The following is a 23,234-nucleotide window of genomic DNA, read 5'->3' on the forward strand; positions in this document are numbered from 1 at the left end:
ATGTTACGTTTACATACATGCCAAATTACATATCTTAATTCTTTTGTTTCTTAGTATGTGGTTTTGATGAAAAATCATCGTCCATTGAGCGTTTAACTATCTTGATGTTTTTCGCATTATCAATTCCTTCAATATCATTAACAACATCAATTTTACCTCCACCGACAACGATTGTTTGTTTATGACTCTTGTTTCTCAATCTACCATTAAGTAATACCAAGGAAGCGAATTCACCCATAGCTTTGGTACACTTATCACTAGGTAAACCTAATGTTTTTATAAGACTTATTACGCCTAAAATGTTTCTACATTCCAAGGGGCCTTCTGATCCACTGCTGATAACAATCCCACGGGACCTAGAGCTTCTCACTACACTTCTCACATTGGATACAAATTGTCTCCTTGCATGGATGTCTCTAACGGCATAACCATACACTATTTCAATCTTGACGCCACGGTTCACACAGCTACATATGCTTTTGTGTTTCAGAAAGGTAGGTAACCTCTGTCCGTAATCAAATGTCAGAAGGTCAACATCCAGATTTGTGGTGGCTAAAGTTAGACCTCTTTCACTGATAGGTAGGGCTGCAACAATGTCAAAGGCTTGTGATATCTTAGAAAGCGATTGTCCTTTTGATGGATCATCGATAATTAACGTAATACGAGAATAAATTTTCAATCCAGTACCCCTCATGATATCTTCGAATCGCTCATCAATTTTCATGGGATTTAATTCTTTGATATTATTTGGGAATTTATCACTGTGATTCACCGTGAAGTTCAATACTACGTGAGTATAGCCCAACGTGCTTAACGTTACCAAAGTAGCTCGCAACCTTTCTATATCTGCATCTACTGCAGGCTTTTCATAACTTTCCTGGGGCCATTTCACATTCAAATCAACTAGCATAGAGTATAGTACTTGTGTTATATTATCTGTAAGGTTGTGCTCTGATCGAAGTCATCGGTGCTTCCAGCTTGTTCTAATTTTTTCAAATTTTTCAATATTGAAAAATTGGATATACATAAACGAGCGACCTCATCTAACAAGAACATTAGTTGTATAGCAGTGCTTGGATCACATAGCTGCGGTCTGTTTGGTGAGAAACGGGTGGGAGGAGGATCATTAGCGTCTGAATATTAGTCAGAAGATTGAGTGAGAAGGACATTCTGCTTCCTTGTTGTGAACCAACACGGAACTTCATCGGGTATTTGCTCGTCTTAATCTTTGATTGTAAACATGTATCTAATTAAGCTGTTTAGAGCTTTTTTTTAAAAATAGTTCTAGCAACTTTTCTTGTAGTCTATAGGGATCCTATAGTCCCGATTCTGTAGAAGAAATAGATGATGGATTGGGTAACTTACCATTTCCGAGACTGCAAGTGTATATTATCTTAGCTTTCTTGAGACTTCTCCTATTGCGAAAGATGCCAACAAAACCAACCATATAAGGAGTTCGCAGTATTATTAAATTTAAATTCTAGTCAATATGTACACAATCTATATGATAGGAGAAATAATTGGGTTAATTAAAGATCTATAATTCGCCTTTCGTGACGGCACCAGTCTTCAAATCTCTGGCGGTAACTCTTAAGACACTATCTTTGTTAACATTGAAAGTGACTTCTAAACCCTTCTTGACATCTTTAACACCTAATTCCATTAATTTAGCAGTGGTCTTGTAGTGCTTTTCTCTAACAGTTTCTGGTTCTTCATCGGACCATTCTTCACTGTCTTCTTCATCTTCTTCTCTTTGTTCTGGTTCAAGGGTCTTTTCTTCGACGTAAGATTTACCTTCGTAGACACCCAATAACAGGTCACCTTGAGCGTTAGAAAAAGTGATCTTCTTTTGAACTGGGTAAGAGGTTTCTGGTAACAATACTGGAACAAATTCACCATTACCATCAACGAAACCTATGGCTTTTTGTAAATGTAATGTGTTAACAACAACTGGTTGGGCAGCGTCTTTCAATTCATCATCATCGTAATCGGCAATCAAACGAGCTTGTAAAGCAGCACCTGAAGCAGATAATTCGTTTGGATAGTTTGAAGCATCCTTGTTTTGTGGACCTAAAATTTCAACTGATTCTGGGAATAAGAATTCTAAATTAGAGGTTAGTTTTGGAGTGAAAGAAACACCACCTGCTAATAAGACAGCATCAATGTCTAAGTTATCTAAACCAGTCTTTTCAATGACGGTGTTGATGAAGCTAACAAATTGAGAGAAAACTTTATTAGCAGTTAATTCGTATCTCATTCTGTTGATTGAGGTATGGTAATCGAAACCATCAGCTAAGGAATCGATGGAAATAGTAGCAGAAGTGGCATTAGATAAAGTCTTCTTGGTTAAGATGGCATTACTTCTCAACTTGGCCATGGATCTAGCGTTATTTCTTGGGTTTGATTTAGTCTTCTTTTCGAAATCCTTTGCGAAATATTCAACTAATTCAGTGTCTAAGTTGTCACCTCCTAAGTTCAAATCATGGACAGTAGATAAGATGGTGAACATACCGTTACGGATAGCAATTACAGCAGCATCGGATCTGACACCACCAAAATCAGCAACAACGATGTTACAGTCTTTTTCGATGTTGAATTGTTCAACATGAGCTAATAAGGCAGCAGAAGGTTCGTTAATGAATTGAACAATTTGTAAACCGACCTTAGAAGCGGCTTCAGATAAAGCTAGTTTTTGGTCTGCAGAAAAGTTGGTTGGAATGGTAATGACAACCTTAGCAATAGTTTGACCGATATAATCTTCAGCAGCTAGCTTTAATCTGTTTAAATGTCTTGAAACAACTTCATCGACAGTTAACTGTTCTTCCTTACCTTCACCTCTGGAGATAACAAAACCAACTTTACCGTCAAGTTCGATAGCTGGAGCACCGTTCGCGCATTTGGAAACGTCACATTCAGCAAATGGTAAACCAATGAAATCACGGAAGTTAACGATAGTGTTCTTTGGGTTTCTGATTAATTGTTGTAGAGCTTGACCACCGTGATATTCATCTTCACCGACGTAAGATAAAACGGATGGAATAGCACGTTCACCGTCTGGGTTAGCAATGACATCTACATCATTTTTTGGGTTGATGTAAGCAATAGAGGAGGAAGTGTTACCAAAATGTATACCTATGATTGGGGAAGACATGATATTATGGCTTGTATATGAAACAGATGCTTACTGTATTTGCCAGTTGAAGTGCTTGAAAACTTTTCGATGAGCTTAAAAAATTTTCTTTTCAATATTGGAAAGATTCACGTGTGAGGTGATTGAAATGCAAGCCCTACTTTTCAAAAAAAAAATATGGAAGAATTTTGAAAACAAATTAACCGCTGACAACAAGAAATGCCAGATACGATGGCAAGGAAGGTGAAATTGGAGTAGATAGTCCAGTATCGGTGTCCTATCGATTATAGTTTTACTGGTTTCATGAGGTATGCAAGTTTTCCGGGTTTCAAATGGTGAAAATTGGGCTAGTTTTGAGTTTATTACTCGTGGATACCATATGTGGGGTAGGTGTGGTGTAAGAGAAGACAGGTGGGTATTGACGGGTGTTAAACAAGATTGTACATGGAGAGGAGATTAGTGGTCGGGATTTGAGCTGGTTTTCAGTGCGGAATGGATTATATTTGAACTTACAATGTGCTATTGGTGCCAGCCGGAGCTTAGTATTTGCAAGAATTGCATCCCATAGTCGAGATAGGTATTAAACAATACTGACGTGCTACACGATACTGCTTATTTCCTAAATATGAGCTATAGAACTGCATACTTCCTAAGTATGAGGTACAGGACTGCTTTTTCCTGGTATTTTCTGCACCTTTTATTGGGCTTTGCGTCCAGATGCAGCATCCTAGTCTGTCTCTGCCCCTAGTACAACAAAGCTCCCTATGCATCCATACCATATCACATCTACCTAAGGAAATTTCAATCCAACATCCTCCACCTAGCAAAATATTTTGTCACTATATAAAATTGATAATAAAGGGCAAAAAAAAACTCTAAATGATCTCCGTGGGTAAGATGAAATTATCACAGTATGATAGTAGCATCAAATGCTGGCACTCTTCATCCCGCATGTTTAACGATCTGTCACTCCTCATTTTCCTCTTTCTATATTGAAACCAGTTCATGTACAGAACAAGCTACTTTTTTTGCTCTCGTTGAAATAGAAAATGAACTTATTAAAAATGTCATCAAAAACATTGTAGAAATTAAGAAAGGGAAACTCAGCTTCCAAAAGTCCTCCGGCTCTTACATATTCTAAACGCACATATGTCACATTCAGGGGCAGCCACATTCAAGAAAGTAGCAGGTATAATTACCATTAATGAAGATGCTTCTCCTGCCGAATTGACATGGAGATCAACATCTGGGGATAAAACACATACCATAGTCCTAGATACTATAGATAAGTTACAGGCGACTCCAGCAACAAGTGATAAAATGATTTTAAGGTTGATGTCAAAAGTTGACGAGTCTAAAAAGCAAAAAGACAATGATGGGAATGAAGTTCTACCGAAACCTCAAATATTCATGTTTTCATTCAATAATAGAACAGTAATGGATAACATCAAGATTACATTACAACAGATTATTTCTCGTTATAAAGATAATGAAATTTATGAAGAGAAAAGGAGAAAAGAATCCTCTGAACAACCACAGTCACAACAACAGCAGCAGCATCTATCCGATGTGAGTCTGATCAATACTGAGTCGCTAGATGATTCCCTATCTGAGAAAAAGTTGAGGACAAATCTAAAATTGCAACAGTCTTTACTGAAGTCTAATAAGACCCTAATGAAAACTTTTCAAGAAACTGTCATCAACTCTGGCTTACCGCCAAATGAATTTTGGTCAACCAGAGTTTCATTATTAAGGGCATTTGCATTATCTACATCCCAGAAGATAGGTCCATACAATGTGTTGTCGACCATCAAGCCTGTAGCATCATCTGAAAATAAAGTTAACGTCAATCTTTCCAAAGAAAGAATTCTAAGTATATTTCAGAATTATCCAATCGTGAAAAAAGCATATAGCGATAACGTTCCCAAGAACTTTAAAGAGCAAGAATTCTGGGCCAGATTTTTCTCTTCAAAATTATTTCGTAAACTAAGAGGTGAGAAAATTATGCAAAACGATAGGGGTGATGTTATTATTGACAGATATCTGACGCTAGATCAAGAGTATGATAGAATGGATGACGAGAAATTGCTTCATCCCGTGAAAAAATTCATTGATATAGATGGGAATGTTCAAGATGATCCTGTAAGGCAGGGGAATAAACCAGATTTCACGATGCAAGCTGGTATCGATGTAAATGGTAATAATGACGGTACAGTTGATATCTTGAAAGGCATGAATAGACTGAGTGAAAAAATGATTATGGCATTAGAGAATGAATATTCTAGAAATAGCCTACAGGATCAGGAAAGCCCAGATACTGAAGAGAAAGAAAGTCTAGAAATTATGGATCTACAGAATGCTTTCAAGGCTGAGTATGCCATGATCCATTTGAAAAAGAAAGATATGAAAAGAACTGAAAATACAACTGCAGCAACAAGTCAAAAAAGCAGCACATTGTCCATAACCAAAGCTAAGGCTTCATCTGAAATCGCTAACACAATTAATGGTTTAAAGGGACATTTCGATCTGACGAAGGTTACTCCAGATAGTCAGACTAACACTGAAATCAATCAACGTGTTATAGCGGCTGTGAAGATAAATGCAAAGCAAGCGAAGCATAATAATTTAGATCCACTACTGGGAGGGTTCATTGGGAATACGAACAATTCTGATGCCACTGAAGCTTCTTCAGATTTACCTTTTGAACTATTAGAGAGTTGCAGAATCCTTCATGGTACGTGCTGTGAATTTTTAAAACATTTTTATATTCATTTTCAAAGCGCTGAATATAAACAGGCTGTTACTGTTAACAAACTTTACAAACATTTAAAAGATTGCATCGATAAGCTGAATGAATTATTCAACGATGTGAAGACACAAGACGGTGAGGAAATGGCTACAATGTGTGTCGCATATTTGAAGCCTGTGTTTGATTCGATTTCTCTTGCAGTCTCAAAATATGATGAAGCATTCCTTGAACAAAACAAAAGAGACGCGACGCCGGTATAAAACATCCAATTATAGACAACAATATATGTATATATTATGAGGATACCGTTATTGAATTATTCTATATGATTATTCATTTTAGGAAAGTACAACGATCTATAAGTATAAATATTAATATTATCTTTCTTCTCTATCCATATTTTCTTTGGATTGCATTCTACCTCTTCTGCCCTTACCTCTTGCAGCTTTTTCTTTACTTCTTCTATTCAATTCCATAACAACTTCACCATTTGCCTTATCCACAGAGTCTCTTAAGGATAAAATGATGTCCTTATCGACAGATTCTTTGGGAAGTTTTTTACCAAGAACTTCTTCAATTCTTAATATTAATTCTAGATCATATTGTGACACTAAGGAAATTGACTTACCTGATCTACCAGCTCTTGCAGTTCTACCAACACGATGAATGTATGATTTAGAATCAACTGGAATATCATAGTTAATAACAATATCCACAGAAGGAATATCTAAACCTCTGGCAGCAACATCTGTGGCTACTAGAATTGACCTTTTACCAGCCTTGAATAAATCCAAGGCACCAGTTCTCTGATTTTGATTTAAATCACCATGTAATGCAGTGGCATTAAATTCCAGAAGATTTGCTAGACCTGCTATCCTTTCAGCATTAGCTTTGGTTCTTGTGAAGATAATAAAAGTCTTTCCATGAAATTCATTCAATAAATATATCAAAAAAGTGTTTTTTAGACCGCCTGGTACAACCATTAATGTTTGGACCAGAGTATCGACAGTTTGGTATTTATTTGAGACTGCACATTTTACTGGATTTGTCAAACTTGCTCTTTGTAACTTGTCGATCTTAGAGGTCATGGTAGCAGAGAAAAGATAGGTTGTTCTTCCTTCAGTTGGTAAAATCTTTAGAATTCTATCTAGCACAGGTCCGAATTCCATATCTAATAATCTATCCGCTTCATCCATGACTAAGTATCTTAACTTTCTCAGTGAAAACCCACGAGTGTTTTCTAAATGATCCATCAGTCTACCTGGCGTGGCGATAATAATGTGTGGCTTTCTCATAAGATCTCTAGCTTGGTCCATCATATTCATACCACCCACAATACAAACAGTACGGACACCCATTAACGAACCCAATGAATCAAATGTTTCTTTTATTTGTTGGGCTAATTCTCTGGTAGGTGATAAGATACAAGCATAGTATGGAAGTTGATCATGCCATAAGCTGTTTAAAATTGGAATAGCAAATGCAGCAGTCTTACCTGAACCCGTTTGAGCTAACCCAATGATATCTTTACCATTCAACGCAGGAGGAATGGATTTTGATTGAATTGGTGTAGGTTTCTCATAATTCAAGTTCTTACAAGCTTGAATCAACTCAGGTACTAAATTTAATTCAGTGAACGATTCAAATGTTTCATCATTACCAGCATCTTCTTCAGCAGCGTTATTCTTAACTATTATTCCCTTTTCCTCATCTGAAGAGTTGATGGCTTCGTCTTCTTTCAGTTTCTTCTGATTTTCTAGAGCTTTAGCTTTAATCTTTGCAGCTAAGGATGAAATTTCAGTGTTATTGGATTTGGAATGTTTAGTAACCTTACCACTCATTATAGTATAGTATGAAAGCTGATAATAGTGTCTCGACGTTTGTAAAAGTGTTCCTCTATTACTATGTTAACTATTCTTTTTCTGAAAAATTTACTCGCAGCTCATCGCAAAATTGATACTAGAAGAGCGTCATCCGTTACGGTCGCACCGCAAGTATAAACAAACGGCTGGAACAGCTGCTTATGGCCAGGCAGCCAAGTTACCCAGGCCGCACGTTGTGTATATTCGAGTATATTAGTGGCTGGTAGTATAGTTTGTGTGGGTCCGACTATTGAAGAGCCAGCTTTTCAAGGTTCCGGTATCCTAAATTAGAAAGCTTCACAATGTGTGAAGAATCTTCGCTAAGGAAGAGGAAGCGAATCTATAAGATATTTTATCATATCTGAGGCTCATTAATGATAGGCCATTGAGTGTAAGGGTGCTCTAGCGCTGGATTTATGGAAGGTAATTAGATTTCAATGTTCAGTAGTTGTTGTACTATGTTGGCCATTTCACACGCTTTCCACAGAGATTGCTGTTGTGTCTCCCATCTGATATAGCCATTTTGTGGCACTACTAATACTTGAAAATTTAGGGTGGGTTTTGGAGAAGTTCTTGTGATTTGACAAGTCTAATTTGGTGACCTTCTGCCCATATCCCAACATCAATTTAATAGGGCGTGTGGTCTAGTGGTATGATTCTCGCTTTGGGCGATTCTTAAGGAACACTTGGGAAATAAATCACAAACATGCGAGAGGCCCTGGGTTCAATTCCCAGCTCGCCCCAATTAAGTTTTTACGATTTTTTTTCTAAATTCGATTATACTGTGCTGGAATAATGACTCTTATACCTTATAACTCACTATTATATTCCGGTAATGTGATTATTAAAGTATTATATAGCATATAGAGAATATTTTTAATAAATGCAGATGTTAGTCAAAGCCTTTTGACAATAAACGACCAAAAAAAAAAAGAAGCTGTTGTTGCAGCATATAATTACAATGATGCTATGCAAATATGGTATTGTGTGGCAGATAAATTGTGCCTTCAAAGTATGGCATCGTGGAACGGGCAGAAATTCTTACTTGTATTGGCTTTATTATTAGATTTCAATTTTTGCTGTCTTTTGTTGAACCAACTCTTGATACATTTATAATGGAACACGCACAGGCATTCTAGACGTCCCACTTTATCGCCAGGGATCATTTCTTCGAAACAGATAGGGCATTCTGGGTATTCCTCAGTGGTTTTAGTATTATCCTTTGCAACTTTGTACACTAACATTCTATTTCTATTTGTCGGGCAATTATTTTCTTGATCATTTGACAATCCAGAGGCAACGCTTGTGGTTTGATGCTGCTGAGCACGTTCAGCTCTTGTTAGACATTCTTTAATGTGATCCTCTATTTCTTCATTACCACTAAATTCTGAGAAGTCGAAATTACAGATAGGACAATGATTCTCTTCCTCATCGTGGCCGTGGTGCGACGAAGTTTCAGGAGCCGAAATTACTGTATCTGTTGTCAACTCATTTGTCGAATCGTCCTTTGTGTTTGTGACACTGACTGATGGAGTCCGTTCTGTGATGCTATCGCCTATTGTAGTTTGGGTAGATTCAAACAAATCTGAGTTCTCCATATTTAGCATCCTTCTCCAAGGATGTATAATCAATCCCATTTGCATCATATTCTGGTAGCATGCATCACACGTACGATAAGGAGGTAACTCAGCTTCAATATCGGTAGGTTTTCTAACAACTTTCACTCTTTCTTCGTTGTATCTTGCAAACTTGGAAGCACATGACCCGCAAAAGATACCACCACAACACCTGCAATGATGTCTTCTCACCAGTATATTGAAACTAGACTGACAACTTAGACAGTTTCGTATATCTTTATCTGGTTGCCAAAATGCAAATGCATTTAAGAGCGACGATGAACCGTCCTGCTCAGTCATTTTCTTCTGATTATGACTGTGATGAACCCCTCAAATCCACGAAATATTATATCCACGACTATATAATGCAACTAAATAGTATCGCAGAATGTATATTTGTTCTCTATAAATATCTGTTTCACTGATGAGACGGCTTAAATAGAATTTGCGAATATTTTATATATCAATTTTGCCGGAACTGAATCTGAAAGACATCAAGATGACAGTAAAATTAAATACAACACATCTTCGCTAGAAAAGGACCAATTTTGGCATGTTTTCATGTCTGTTTGGCGCAATTTGAAATGGACAATCAAGGATTACACCTCACATTTTCAGTTAGATCGGTACTATGCTTTGTTTCAGGATAAGATGCCTAGAGAATTGACAAAATCTCATGGTGTGACTAATGGATCACACTTTCTATATTTCAATCCGTCATTCACCCAGTTGTCAAAAGATGGGTATTTCGAGTATCAGACGCCTTCAGCTTTGGACAAAGATAGAAGTGCCTTCTTTAAGAGGCGAGTATGGGCAGGGGGGTCTGTTACACACTCAAAGTCTTTACAACTGGACACAGAATACACTTGCATTGAAAGCATCAAGAGCTTGAAAAAGTACGGGGATGGCACATTTGTCACTATAGAGAGGGCTATTAGAGGAGGTGACAAAGAGTGTTTGAAAGAAGTAAGGACATTGGTTTATACAAACTCTTCTCCGCTGGTCAAGCCACTTAGTATTTCAAATCAGGGCCACGAAATTGGAAATGTATTGTTCACAGAAATGGATGTAATAAGATATGGGCAATTGACATCTAATCCACATAGGATTCATTGGGATGTAGATTATTCCAAAACTGTTGAAAGTTATGATAACATAATTGTGCAGGGCCCATTTTCCGTGCAAATATTGGTTTCCTTTGCTGAATCTTACTTAAAAAGACGTATCAAGAAGTATCGATACTATAACTTGAATAATATATACCCTGCTAAGCCAATTGCTGTGGTGGCCCTGAGAAAAACTGCATTTTGTTTAGTAGACTCGAACTATCCCAGAATTGTATATACAAGATTGGAAATTATTGAATAAATTCGTTAAAAGATTTATATTACATGTAAAATTATATGCTATTTATTTGAGTAGGAAAATCTTAGACTCCGTTTCCTCTCATCTTTTCTGCATTTATAATATCAGCACCTAGTGCTTCCATATTTTCTCTTTCAATTAATGATCCAATATTTGGATAAGCCATACTGGCCTCATATGCGCTAATAATACGTTCTTGTGTTATTCCAATTTCACAATATGCCAATGCCTTGATTACATTAGCATAACGGGTTACTGTTTGTCTCATACTATTGCTGATATCTGGATCATTTTCATCGGAATATATTTGCCATGAAGATTCTTCTTCTAATCTTGTTATAGACACATTTTGTGTAGGATTTAATGATGTAGCACCGGTTGGCCCATTTGCACTTCCACTACTACCAGCCATTGGCGAATCTCTTGCCAAATCCATTTTAGAAGTCTTTCTAAGCCAAATGTACCCATTTACACCGAGTACGATGGTAACATTTCCCGGAAGGTTATGTGTATGATTCTTGGATCTAACAATTAGCGAACTTGGTACTTGACAGAAGAGTCCGTTTCTTAGTTTACCGTATTTCAAAGATCTGGTATGTAAAGAAGCACTACCATCTTGAAATAGGGATTGTACTTCAGCATTTAATAGATCACCTTCTTTTAAAAAACTTCTCATTTGTAATTCATCACTTTCAGATTTTCTCCTCAAGATACCACCCGGTAGATTAACAGAACCAAGCATTAAAACAGCATGCTGTTTACCACCTATATCGACTTTCCATCTCTTATTGCCGACTTCTGCGATTCTTCCCACGATGTGATCACCAGTTTCAGGTGAATAACGTCCTCTTAGTGGAGTCACAGATAATAATCTATTGACTCTAGAAACGGTACCTGCCACTGAGGAATAAGTCATGTTATCAAGAAAGTAGGTACCATGACCTCTCATCCATATCGGGTCATCCGTAACCAATTCACCTGGTGTAACGATCTGTGATTTGGCTAAATCCTCGTTATTTTGTTGAGCTTCAGAATCTGACATATAGACATCTTCATCATCGGATTCGTATCTGCTGTCATTAGATAAAGGTGTCTGTTGGAAACTACCTTTTCCCTTGACTATTGTGATCACTTCAGACATGGTTTCTTGACTGTCTATAAAGGCTGTTTCAATATTTTAACAGTTCATTCAAGTCATCTCAAAATTTTTCAATATTTTTATTTTTCATCACCGAGAGCACAGTGAAAGGAAAACGACAGTGTCAATTAGATGGATGGTAAAGCTGAGAATCGATGCTAAGCCCATGGAAAGACCCTCAATTGAGGCTCATTTCGGAGGAAATGGAAGCCTAGAGGGTGCTTTTCCATTGCTTCCAATTTGAGGGCGTCTTGAAAGTGGCGTGACCGGAAAATGGTTTGCCTATCCAGATATAGATCTTTGCTCGACAAATGGCGACAACTACCGTTAAACTCTCTCTGAATAATCATAATCTCTTACCTGAAGCTAACGAGTCAGAATAATTCCAGACTTATCCATTGGCTTCCGTGCACCATATTTTCCAACTTGCCCCTTTCATTGACAAAACGATAAAAGTGGCACTGTAACTTTTAGCTTTTAGAAAATTACAAGCCAAACAGCAAGATAACTCCAACATGGAACATCTATATAGTTATGTACTTTATTGCCAAATGAGGTACACAGCTGTCAGAATGTGAATATCCACATTTCAAAAAAGATTTCCACTGGACCACAGCAACCTACAATACTGACTCACAAGATAGAAAACATACTGTTCACAGCAACGGCTACATCTCTACAACTTTCAAGGTTACCGAGTTACATGGCCACCTTCCAATATCTTTAGCTTTCTCCCTGTCTTTTAATCGTTTACACACGTTAGGACAAATTATCGGTGTTCTTCAAGAATAAACGAAAATCTATCACATTTCGAACAAATATATATATATATATCTCGAGGCAGGGAAGCTTTCTTTTGATGTAACATCTTATAAGAGTAAGTTCGTTACCAAGAAATAAGCTCTATACTGCATCGTAAGTAGACAATGACTACTTTTTATTCAGATGAGGTTGGTCTAGAAAAGACTGACCCACGACTTTGGAGACTCCGTACGGACGACCTGGGGCGCCAGACATGGGATTATATCGATCAATTAGACGCTGAATCTGATCCACAGACCACTTTTGTACAATGGTTGTTACAATTGCCAGGATTTCCCAGCCCTAATCCAGATATCAAAAATGGGGATGATAGTTTTACTGCCAAAGATGCCTGTTACAATGGTGCCACCTTTTTCAAGCTCTTACAGGATGGAAACTCTGGTATTTTCCCTTGCCAGTACAAGGGACCCATGTTTATGACAATAGGCTACGTGGCAGTCAACTACATTGCAGGTATAGAGATCCCTGAACATGAAAAGATCGAATTGATCAGGTATATAGTCAATACTGCGCATCCAGTAGACGGGGGATGGGGCTTACATTCAGTCGATAAATCCACCGCATTTGGAACAGCTATAAATTATGTCATATTGAGACTGCTGGGCCTTTCTAAGCATCACACGGTTTGTGTTAGAGCTAGGGATACTTTACTAAGATTAGGTGGCGCCATAGGTGTGCCTCATTGGGGAAAAATATGGTTGAGTGTATTGAATCTTTATAGTTGGGAAGGTGTCAATCCTGCTCCACCTGAGACGTGGCTATTGCCATATTATTTGCCCATACACCCTGGAAGATGGTGGGTTCACACAAGAGGTGTCTATTTACCAATCAGCTATCTATCTCTGGTACGCTACTCTACAGAATGCACACCGCTGTTGGAAGAGATAAGAAAAGAGATCTATGTTAAACCATTTGACGATATAAATTTCAGCCAGCATAGAAACACAGTTTGTGGTGTTGATTTATACTATCCGCATTCTACACTATTAGATACCGCTAATAAAGCAATTGTTCTTTACGAGAAGTTTTTGAGACCTACGTGGCTAGCTGAAAAATCTAGAAAAGCAATTTACGAATTAATTGAGAAAGAGGCTCAAAATACTGACTATTTATGTATCGCCCCAGTCAATCAAGCGTTTTGTGCTTTGGCTACATTAATTGAAGAAGGCGTCGAGTCCAAACCATTTAGAAAGTATCAAGAGAGATTTAAAGATGCTTTATTTCATGGGCCACAAGGTATGACTGTGACTGGGACAAATGGTGTTCAAACATGGGACTGTGCATTTGCAATCCAATATTTGTTCATTGCGGGACTTGCTGAGCAACCTGAATTTTATGATGCAGTAAGTGCTGCATTTAAGTTTCTATGTCGTTCCCAATTCGATACAGAATGTGTCCCTGGTTCTTTTAGAGATAAGAGAGTCGGCGCCTGGGGTTTTTCTACGAAGACTCAAGGTTACACCGTTTCTGACTGTACTGCAGAAAGTATAAAAGCAATCATAATGGTGAGAAACTCCCCCGTATTTGCTAAGATACATGATGAGATTACAGACGAAAGACTATGCAAAGGTATTGACATTTTGCTAGACTTACAAAATATGGGTTCTTTCGAATTTGGTTCATTTGCAACTTATGAAAAGATAAAAGCCCCATTAATCTTGGAGAAATTAAACCCTGCTGAAGTTTTTGGGAACATTATGGTTGAATATCCATACGTGGAGTGCACTGATTCTTCAGTTTTGGGGCTTACTTACTTTCATAGACATTACAAGTATCGCCATGAAGAAATCTCTGATAGAATCCAGCTTGCTATAAGATACATCAAGAATGCTCAACAGGATGATGGCAGTTGGTATGGTAGCTGGGGTATCTGTTTCACATATGCGGGCATGTTTGCCATGGAAGCCCTACAATCCGTCGGCGAGCTGTACGAAAACTCTGATGCTGTGCATAAAGGCTGTGATTTCTTGGTTAGTAAACAAATGCCTGATGGGGGATGGAGTGAATCGATGAAGTCCAGTGAACTTCACACCTATGTCAGCACGAAAGAATCACTGGTGGTGCAAACAGCCTGGGTGCTAATTGCGTTGCTCTTGGCGAAATACCCAGATAAACAAGTCATCGACAGAGGTATATCCCTGTTGAAGAGTAGGCAAGAACCTTCCGGTGAATGGAAATTTGAGAGTGTAGAAGGGGTGTTCAACCACTCCTGTGCAATCGAATATCCAAGTTACAGATTTTTGTTTCCTATCAAGGCCCTGGGATTATATGTAAAAGAGTACGGAGCTCAAGGTATATAAAGTAAAAATTAAGAACGCCAATTTTCTCCTCACAATTTGTCGAACCGGCTTCAAGAAGCAGCTCTTCATCTCTTTATCTCTTGCTTTATAAATTGAAGGTGAAATCTTTTATATGAGCCGACCTCTACTATTTTTCTAGAAGCCGTAAAAGTCCCGACTTGCATCGATAAAGCCAACGGTTTTGGAAAAACAAAAATCGATCAGAACTTCTCTGAAACAGCAATCGAAAATCCACGCAATTGTGCTTTATTGATCCTTTTTAACAAGACTATAACTACTAAGTTGAATCATAAATTGGTTTGCCCTCCATTCAGTTGAGCTTGGGGTGAAAAAATTGTATTTCACTGGCTTTTTTATTCATTTACTTGCGGATCAATGGAAACAATAGATATACAAAGTAGATCCTTCGTTGTTCGATGGGTGAGGTGCTCTCATGGTGACACCATCAACTATCAGATTAAACCTTTGAAGAAATCAATTCATTTAGGTATTTACAAGCGATTGAAAACGAGCGTTGATGATCAATCATTTGCAGTGCACATTGCCCCAGATACTAGAGCTGCATTAGATTACGCCAATAAGACTCTTACAAAAAGAAACAATTCTATCAGTGCTCACGAAGCCTCACACTCCTCGAGCTCCTTGTCGATAAGCCATATTCAGCAACAATCTCGAGAGATTCCATTAAAAGATCGACTTTCTGCATCAGGATTTACTCTCGTAAAATCAATGGGACAAATCCATGGTAACAACCTGATAGAAGGTGCATTGGATGTGGAAGATACGGACTACTATTATGCATTCATTCTTGATAATACTTCTTCTAAAAATGTCAAGAAAAAAGTTCTGTTCAATGCAAGCATAGTACATGGCGATGATCAATCAATCATAAGCACCCGTTCAGCACCATCCTCCGTGATTCCTTCATTCGCGAGAGGATTTTCTGAAAAGGACAATGTTCTTATGGTAGGTAAAGGAAGGTACATTCAAGGCTATTTATTGAAGAAAAGAAGAAAAAAATTACAAGGTTTCAAAAGAAGATTTTTCACCTTAGATTTTAGATATGGTACGCTATCTTACTATCTAAATGACCATAATCAGACTCGTCGTGGTGAAATAGTTATCAGTTTGTCTACAGTAAGTGCGAACAAAAAAGATAGATTAATAATAATTGATTCAGGAATGGAAATCTGGGCTTTGAAAACTAAAGACCAAAAGAGCTGGCAAACGTGGGTCACTGCACTACAGTCATGTTTTGATAATGAAAACAAATCAGAACATTCCGAAGAGGAAGAATTGGAAGGGAAAGAGGAAAACAAAGTTGATACACGCATTGATTCAATGCGGAACAAAAAACAAAGAGATTCATACATCCCACTGCCCTTGGAGGCGTTTGACACTTTTGATGCTAATCTAAAACTGATTCAGCAAAGACTAGAACAATGCAAGAATGACTCCCTAGAATATTCTGGGCCAAAAGATTCGAAATCTTATAACGTATTCAGGTCTTCATCCTCTTCCTCAGTATCTGCATCTAGAAAAAAAATTGGTCTCTCTGCCGCTTCTCCAATGGATTCAAATGAATCCTTGTCTTCACCAACAGAATCTAATTTCTTGGAGGATACCAAAGAGCACGATCTCTTTAGAAAATTGGCTGAACTAGAAGCATTGTTCGGAGATTTTGTTAAGCAAAGTAAAATACTACTTAATGATCGAAAAAATATGGTTAAACAACTTAGAGAGTATCCAAATTCTCTTGCATCAATATATAGTGGAAACGAAGAGTTTTTTGATGCCGAAGAAGACATAAAAGCAGGTGTTATCATGCTGGAGGACGATGATGAAACTACCGAGGCAATGTATTTAGAAGAACAGCTTTCAGATATCGATGCTCCTCACACTTTACACTCTTTATCAGACGCAATCAGCAGTGGGGATACAATTCCAAAAATGCAAGATTTATATCCTCTCCCATATCCAAAAAAGGTCACTCGTCGTGATGATGTGCCAAAGGCTGAAACCTCACCCCCAAGTCTTCTCTCATTTTTAAGAAAGAACGTAGGGAAAGATTTAAGCTCCATTGCTATGCCAGTAACTTCAAATGAACCAATTTCGATTTTACAAACCATTTCTGAAACTTTTGAATACGCGAGTTTACTACCGCAATTGGCTGACCCAAATATTAGTGTGCCACCACTGGCCGTGGTTTCAGCTTTTGCAGTGTCCTTTTTATCCGTCTACAGAGACAAGACAAGAGCACTTAGAAAACCTTTCAATCCACTTTTGGGGGAGACTTTCGAGTTGGTGCGTGAAGATATGGGCTTCAGATTGATATCAGAAAAGGTATGCCATAAACCACAAATTTTTGCCTTTTATGCTGAACATGATGACTGGGAATGTAACTACACTTTGTCTCCTGTCCAAAAGTACTGGGGTAAATCGGTAGAAATTAACAACGAGGGGACTCTAGAACTGAAATCAAAAAAGACTGGTGAATATTTTGAATGGACTCAACCAACTACAATGTTGAAAAATATTCTTGCTGGTGAGAGATACCTTGAGCCAGTCAATGAATTTGAAGTTATTTCCTCCAAAAGTGGTAAAGCCACAATAGTGTTCGAAAAGACTGGCATGTTTGGTGGTAGATCAGAAAATGTAAACGTGGTCATTACCTCTACTGATAAGGGTAACAAGAAATATAGATTTAGCGGTAAATGGACAGAAAACCTGAAGGATGGCAACAATAGAACTCTTTGGGAAGTGGGTAAATTAGTAAAGAACTCAAAATCAAAATATGGTTTCACAACTTTTGCTGCAAACCTAAACGAAATGACTGAAATTGAAGAGGGCAGGGTTGCACCTAACGATTCAAGATTGAGACCTGATATTAGAGCCTATGAACAAGGTAAAATTTCCGAAGCAGAACGCTTGAAACTGCATTTGGAACAAAAACAACGTGATAGACGCATGAAGGGACACGATGTTACACCACAGTTTTTTGAAAAGACATCTGCAAACAAATGGAAATACCGTCAAGGACCGCAAAGTTACTGGGAAAGAAGAAAACGTCAAGATTGGTCAGGCATCACACCATTATGGTAGCCAAAATGATCCTTACAAGCAGATTTTTTTCCCCAATTATGTAATTAAATTTTTAAGCATTATATGTAATATAGTTCCTGAAGTGCATACAACTTCGTATACAAATAAAATACAAAACACCCAATATGTTACAATGTTCCTTTCTTCGATTAAAAACCACATATAGTAATTTAAGATCATGATTTTTAAAATTTATTTGCACTTTGCACCTCTGATTCTTGCGATGACATAAAACTGTTGTCGGACGGGACGTCATTTTTTTCAATATAACTTCGAAAACCTGAGCCTTCCATCTATGGCTTATACAGTTGTCCCAAGACAAGTGATAAAGGATGTCTCATTTAATTACATTAGCTACCTGTAACTTAAATCAGTGGGCCTTGGATTTCGAAGGTAACAGGGATAGAATTTTAGAATCTATTTACATAGCCAAAGAGAAAGGTGCACGTCTGCGTGTTGGTCCCGAATTAGAAATAACCGGTTATGGCTGTTTGGATCACTTCTTAGAAAACGATGTGTGCTTACATTCATGGGAGATGTATGCTCAGATCATCAAAAATCCTAAGACGCATGGCCTTCTTTTAGATATTGGTATGCCTGTTTTGCACAAGAATGTTCGCTACAATTGTAGGCTATTGTCGTTGGATGGTAAGATTTTATTCATAAGACCAAAAATGTGGTTAGCTAATGATGGTAATTATCGTGAAATGAGATTTTTTACGCCTTGGATGAAGCCAGGCTTCGTGGAGGATTTTGTTTTACCACCAGAAATTCAAAAGGTTACCGATCAGAAAGTTGTTTCCTTTGGGGATGCTGTTATCAACACACTCGATACCTGCATCGGTGCTGAGACATGCGAGGAACTGTTCACACCGCAATCTCCCCACATTGCTATGTCCCTAGATGGTGTCGAAATTATCACCAACTCTTCTGGGTCTCACCATGAACTGCGTAAATTAAATAAGAGATTAGACTTGATTCTAAATGCAACTAGCCGTTGCGGTGGCATCTATTTGTATGCAAACCAACGTGGCTGTGACGGTGACAGATTGTATTATGATGGGTGTGCTTTAATTGCCGTTAATGGTAAAGTTGTTGCGCAGGGATCTCAATTTTCTTTAAAGGATGTGGAAGTTGTCACTGCAACCGTTGATTTAGAGGAGGTCAGAAACTACCGCGCCAATTTTATGTCTCGTGGGTTGCAAGCTTCCCTAAGTGAAACGAAGTTCAAGAGAATTGACGTCGCTGTCGAATTAGCTCCAATGAAAGCCAGATTCGATCCTCTTATTGTACCATCGAAAAGTCGCCCAATTTTCTATCATACTCCGGAAGAAGAAATTGCATTAGGCCCTGCATGTTGGTTATGGGATTACATAAGACGTTGTAATGGTACAGGCTATTTCCTTCCTTTGTCCGGCGGTATTGATTCCTGTGCAACCGCAATGATTGTCCATTCTATGTGTAGATTAGTTGTAAAGGAAGCCTCTGAAGGCAATGAACAAGTTATTTTGGATGCTAGAAAGCTAACTCGCGGCGGAGAAGGCTGGATTCCAAATGATCCGCAAGAATTAGCCTCTAAATTTTTCCATACATGTTTTATGGGCACCGAAAACTCTTCGAAGGAAACAAGAGATAGAAGTCGTGAACTTGCCACCCAGATCGGCTCATATCATGTTGACTTCAACATGGATAGCGTTGTCAGTAGTGTTGTTTCCCTATTTGAGGTTGCTACTGGTAAGAAACCTGTTTATAAAATTTTTGGGGGCTCTCAAATAGAAAATTTGGCTTTACAGAATATCCAGGCAAGATTAAGAATGGTATTTGCATATCTATTTGCCCAGTTATTACCATGGCTTCGTGGTATCAAGAACTCTGGTGGTTTACTGGTTTTAGGTAGCGCTAATGTCGACGAGTGTTTAAGAGGCTATTTGACAAAATACGATTGTTCCTCCGCTGATATTAACCCAATTGGTGGTATTTCTAAGACAGATCTTAAAAAATTCATCGCATATGCCTCTACAGAGTATAACATGCCAATCCTAGACTCCTTCTTAAATGCAACCCCAACTGCTGAATTAGAACCAATCACCGAAGATTACGTACAATCTGATGAAATTGATATGGGTATGACTTATGAAGAATTAAGTGTTTTCGGTTATCTTAGAAAGGTCGAGAAATGTGGTCCTTACTCTATGTTCTTGAAATTACTACATGAATGGACTCCAAGATTGACGCCAGCTCAAGTTTCTGAAAAGGTCAAGAGATTTTTCTTTTTCTACGCCATTAATAGACACAAGCAAACTGTCTTGACACCAAGTTATCATGCCGAACAATATTCTCCGGATGATAATAGATTTGATTTAAGACCTTTCTTAATCAACCCAAGATTCACATGGGCAAGTAAAAAAATTGATCAAGTAGTTGCACAATGTGAAGGTAAGACTACAGACTTAGATATCATGTCTATTGATTGAATAGAGTTCGTATTAGAACACTAAGCACAGACTTATGTAAAATATTTCGGATATAAAAAAATCTACATGACAACTTTCTGCCCTTTAATAATAAAAAATTATGCTTTTGAACCCCAGTTTGTCTTGATAACAACATTTTTGTTGTCGTTTCTTTTCCAGAAATCTATCAGAGTGATTGCAGTCTTCAGATAACAGTCTTCTTGTATAAAGTGTCCAGAATCTTGAAATACGACCAGCTGGTACTTCCCTTGCATTTGCCCTATAATAAGGTCCTTATCCAGGTTATCATTCCCGGCTAATATCAACAGTTTACAAGTAGGCAGAGAGACGAATTGTTTGGATAAACCGGTGAACCAGTCGCCCCAAAAGCCTTTGAACATTTGTAGATTTGTAATTCTAATAACTTTCCCGGAAGAAGATCTTTTAAATAGAGCTGGGATTGAAATATCCGCACTTGCATGCTGCCTTGATAGACCTTGTTTAATATGCCATTCGATTGCATCTGAATATGTAGTAAATTGATTTGGTGTACTATACAAGAAATGTTGAACATTTTGTAGTGCTTTCACAGCAATTTCTTCAACTATATCAAACATTGCCACTCCTAAGAGGTGTTTTCTCACTTGTTCTGGGAATCTGTTGTATGCAAAGGATGAAATGCTACCGCCTAAAGAATGACCTACCAGTATAATGGACAGTTTTTGCTTATTCAAACTTGAATCAAGTTTTGTAAGAAAAAAATAGTTCAAAAGACTCGTGAAATCATCAATAAACGCATCTATGCCAAAATCAAGTTCAATAGAACTGTCAATTGGTTTAGTTTGACCGTGTCCTCTTGCATCAAACGATATACATGCACATTTGCCCTTCATAATTTTAAACAGTTCTGATCCTAATTGTGCAAAACTTAAACCTGATGAGCCGGCCCCATGGTGCATTACAAATACAGGGATTGATGGTGAGTCGTATGAGGTAGGCAAACTATAGTATGTATTAAAGTTAAAATTTCTATCCGTTAAGGAAATTTGCTCGTTATGCTGGAAGAAAGCATCCCATGTGGGTAGCCTCTTGCTATCTTCAGGTATACTTGGCGCTGTTCGTGATTTACTTGAAGTGAAATCTGGCAATTCGCCAATGTTATCCTGATGCTCAATATCATTGATATTCATCGATCGCTGAATATTTCCTAATGTTTCATTGGCCTTCTCTAGTTTGTCCAATACTACCTTTCTTCTCAGATCATCAGCCATTACGGGTGAGTATTAAAGAGATATATTCCGAGGTATGATGTGTGTGCTAACTTTACTGTTCCTTCTAACTATATGAAACAGTGTATTAATATTATATATGATTCCGCCACTTTCGGAACGAGTGAATACCATTTAAATGTACGATGACTATGTAGAGTGATTTCTATAAGACCAAAGCATTAAGAACACGGTCTATTGTTGGTTGAAACGGGGCTTCTCATCACGTATCGAATGTCAGGATTTGGCTCACGGTACAGGCTTAATGCAGCAGGCCTCTTTTTGTGTTTCCATTTCCTGGCAAACTTTTTGGCCATCGAGGTCAGAAAACCTTCTTTCTTTTCGCCCTTTGGTGGAAAGATTAGTTTGGAACGATCTACTTGTTTGACTTGTTGGCTAGGATTGAATACTTTTGTGTTGTCCTCCTTCGTTGGTGTCTGCACTGGCGAGAACTGTTGAAACCTTTTAATTAAACCGTTCAATTCTTCAATTTTTTCACTAATTATCTGACTGTCTCTCCATAATTTGATCTCTTCCAAGGGAGAATGTGCCTGGGTCATTGGCTCGTCAGCTCTCATCAATCTGTTCATGTTGATACTTTGTTCAGGTGCATATTTTGTTGGTTCATCTCTGATATCAAATACTTCTTCATACAATTGATCGACCAACAACTTGAGTAGTTGCTCTTTCTTTCCCATAGAAGATCTTGATTGGAGAGGCGATTCATGATGTGAATATTTCAATCGGTCGCTATACGTGTTCTCACTGTCTCTTTTACCAGATGTTTTCGTCAACACTGTATGCCTAATATACGCTGTCTTAGTTTCATCTGGTAATAATTCCCACAATATTCCCATCTTACTTGAGATATCCTCATCAGAGGGTAGTTCTGACGCTGGATCCACTTTGAAGTCCGTCGAAGCAGTGCTGTAAATACTTCCTTGAGAATATCTTCTCTGCAGATTTGAGTATGATTTACGATTTCGGAGATTATTCACTGCATTATGAGAAATAGATCTCTTCAGCTCTCGTTGTGCTTTTTCTTGTGACTGTTCTCGACACACTGCACATCGTATCACTTCATGTAATTCGCATGGCTCCACTTCCTCTTTGATCGACATCTTTGGTAATCTTGACATATCTTGACTCGTGCAGAAATATAAGCACTTTTCAATCAAATAATTCACTAGTATCACAATCTCACCATTTCCACCGGTCCATACAGCCTTCTAAATATATAACCACCATCTATCAAGCAAAATGTAGTGATTACTTCATACCTGTTACCGAAGTGTTTCAAATGCTTCCTTTGACGTTTCAGAGTGAAAAATGTGTCGTTTCTTAAAAAGAGAGGTAGATGAAAGAGAATAACGCTATCGTAGTTGCTGGATCGGTGGGACCTGACAACGTGAGCATTGAAGCTGATAGT

At 37.9% G+C, this 23,234-nt stretch overlaps 12 protein-coding genes and 1 non-coding gene across 13 annotated transcripts; 6 read left to right on the top strand and 7 right to left on the bottom strand.

Annotated features, from left to right (window-relative positions):
- Positions 1–34: 34 nt before the first annotated feature.
- Positions 35–910, bottom strand: RPP1 (RNA-binding RNA processing protein RPP1; the record flags this gene model as incomplete). The annotated part of the gene is made up of 1 exon (XM_003957194.1): positions 35–910. One exon carries the CDS (start codon positions 908–910, stop codon positions 35–37), a length of 876 nt encoding a protein of 291 aa, XP_003957243.1.
- A 627-nt stretch (positions 911–1,537) lies between these two features.
- Positions 1,538–3,151, bottom strand: SSZ1 (ribosome-associated complex protein SSZ1; the record flags this gene model as incomplete). Its single annotated transcript, XM_003957195.1, has 1 exon — positions 1,538–3,151. One exon carries the CDS (start codon positions 3,149–3,151, stop codon positions 1,538–1,540), a length of 1,614 nt encoding a protein of 537 aa, XP_003957244.1.
- Positions 3,152–4,279: 1,128 nt separating this feature from the next.
- TFB1 (TFIIH/NER complex subunit TFB1) lies at positions 4,280–6,139 on the top strand (the record flags this gene model as incomplete). The annotated part of the gene is made up of 1 exon (XM_003957196.1): positions 4,280–6,139. The coding sequence occupies one exon, from the start codon at positions 4,280–4,282 to the stop codon at positions 6,137–6,139; it is 1,860 nt and encodes a 619-aa protein (XP_003957245.1).
- Positions 6,140–6,256: 117 nt separating this feature from the next.
- RRP3 (RNA-dependent ATPase RRP3) lies at positions 6,257–7,720 on the bottom strand (the record flags this gene model as incomplete). The annotated part of the gene is made up of 1 exon (XM_003957197.1): positions 6,257–7,720. One exon carries the CDS (start codon positions 7,718–7,720, stop codon positions 6,257–6,259), a length of 1,464 nt encoding a protein of 487 aa, XP_003957246.1.
- A 654-nt stretch (positions 7,721–8,374) lies between these two features.
- Positions 8,375–8,484, top strand: KAFR0Dtrna2P. Its single transcript has 2 exons — positions 8,375–8,411; positions 8,448–8,484. It is a non-coding gene; the product is annotated as a tRNA-Pro (tRNA).
- Positions 8,485–8,748: 264 nt separating this feature from the next.
- On the bottom strand, positions 8,749–9,657 carry PIB1 (phosphatidylinositol-3-phosphate-binding ubiquitin-protein ligase; the record flags this gene model as incomplete). The annotated part of the gene is made up of 1 exon (XM_003957198.1): positions 8,749–9,657. One exon carries the CDS (start codon positions 9,655–9,657, stop codon positions 8,749–8,751), a length of 909 nt encoding a protein of 302 aa, XP_003957247.1.
- A 261-nt stretch (positions 9,658–9,918) lies between these two features.
- Positions 9,919–10,725, top strand: HTD2 (hydroxyacyl-thioester dehydratase HTD2; the record flags this gene model as incomplete). The annotated part of the gene is made up of 1 exon (XM_003957199.1): positions 9,919–10,725. One exon carries the CDS (start codon positions 9,919–9,921, stop codon positions 10,723–10,725), a length of 807 nt encoding a protein of 268 aa, XP_003957248.1.
- A 61-nt stretch (positions 10,726–10,786) lies between these two features.
- RRP4 (exosome non-catalytic core subunit RRP4) lies at positions 10,787–11,863 on the bottom strand (the record flags this gene model as incomplete). Its single annotated transcript, XM_003957200.1, has 1 exon — positions 10,787–11,863. One exon carries the CDS (start codon positions 11,861–11,863, stop codon positions 10,787–10,789), a length of 1,077 nt encoding a protein of 358 aa, XP_003957249.1.
- A 923-nt stretch (positions 11,864–12,786) lies between these two features.
- Positions 12,787–14,982, top strand: ERG7 (lanosterol synthase ERG7; the record flags this gene model as incomplete). Its single annotated transcript, XM_003957201.1, has 1 exon — positions 12,787–14,982. The coding sequence occupies one exon, from the start codon at positions 12,787–12,789 to the stop codon at positions 14,980–14,982; it is 2,196 nt and encodes a 731-aa protein (XP_003957250.1).
- Positions 14,983–15,357: 375 nt separating this feature from the next.
- On the top strand, positions 15,358–18,084 carry OSH3 (oxysterol-binding protein related protein OSH3; the record flags this gene model as incomplete). The annotated part of the gene is made up of 1 exon (XM_003957202.1): positions 15,358–18,084. The coding sequence occupies one exon, from the start codon at positions 15,358–15,360 to the stop codon at positions 18,082–18,084; it is 2,727 nt and encodes a 908-aa protein (XP_003957251.1).
- Positions 18,085–18,416: 332 nt separating this feature from the next.
- Positions 18,417–20,558, top strand: QNS1 (glutamine-dependent NAD(+) synthetase; the record flags this gene model as incomplete). The annotated part of the gene is made up of 1 exon (XM_003957203.1): positions 18,417–20,558. The coding sequence occupies one exon, from the start codon at positions 18,417–18,419 to the stop codon at positions 20,556–20,558; it is 2,142 nt and encodes a 713-aa protein (XP_003957252.1).
- A 98-nt stretch (positions 20,559–20,656) lies between these two features.
- Positions 20,657–21,808, bottom strand: PPE1 (phosphoprotein phosphatase methylesterase 1; the record flags this gene model as incomplete). Its single annotated transcript, XM_003957204.1, has 1 exon — positions 20,657–21,808. The coding sequence occupies one exon, from the start codon at positions 21,806–21,808 to the stop codon at positions 20,657–20,659; it is 1,152 nt and encodes a 383-aa protein (XP_003957253.1).
- A 179-nt stretch (positions 21,809–21,987) lies between these two features.
- Positions 21,988–22,944, bottom strand: KAFR0D04710 (uncharacterized protein; the record flags this gene model as incomplete). The annotated part of the gene is made up of 1 exon (XM_003957205.1): positions 21,988–22,944. The coding sequence occupies one exon, from the start codon at positions 22,942–22,944 to the stop codon at positions 21,988–21,990; it is 957 nt and encodes a 318-aa protein (XP_003957254.1).
- Between the last annotated feature and the right edge of the window lie 290 nt (positions 22,945–23,234).

The sequence above is a fragment of the Kazachstania africana genome, chromosome 4, assembly GCF_000304475.1.
Source record: "Kazachstania africana CBS 2517 chromosome 4, complete genome".
NCBI classification, from domain to species: Eukaryota; Fungi; Ascomycota; class Saccharomycetes; order Saccharomycetales; family Saccharomycetaceae; genus Kazachstania; species Kazachstania africana.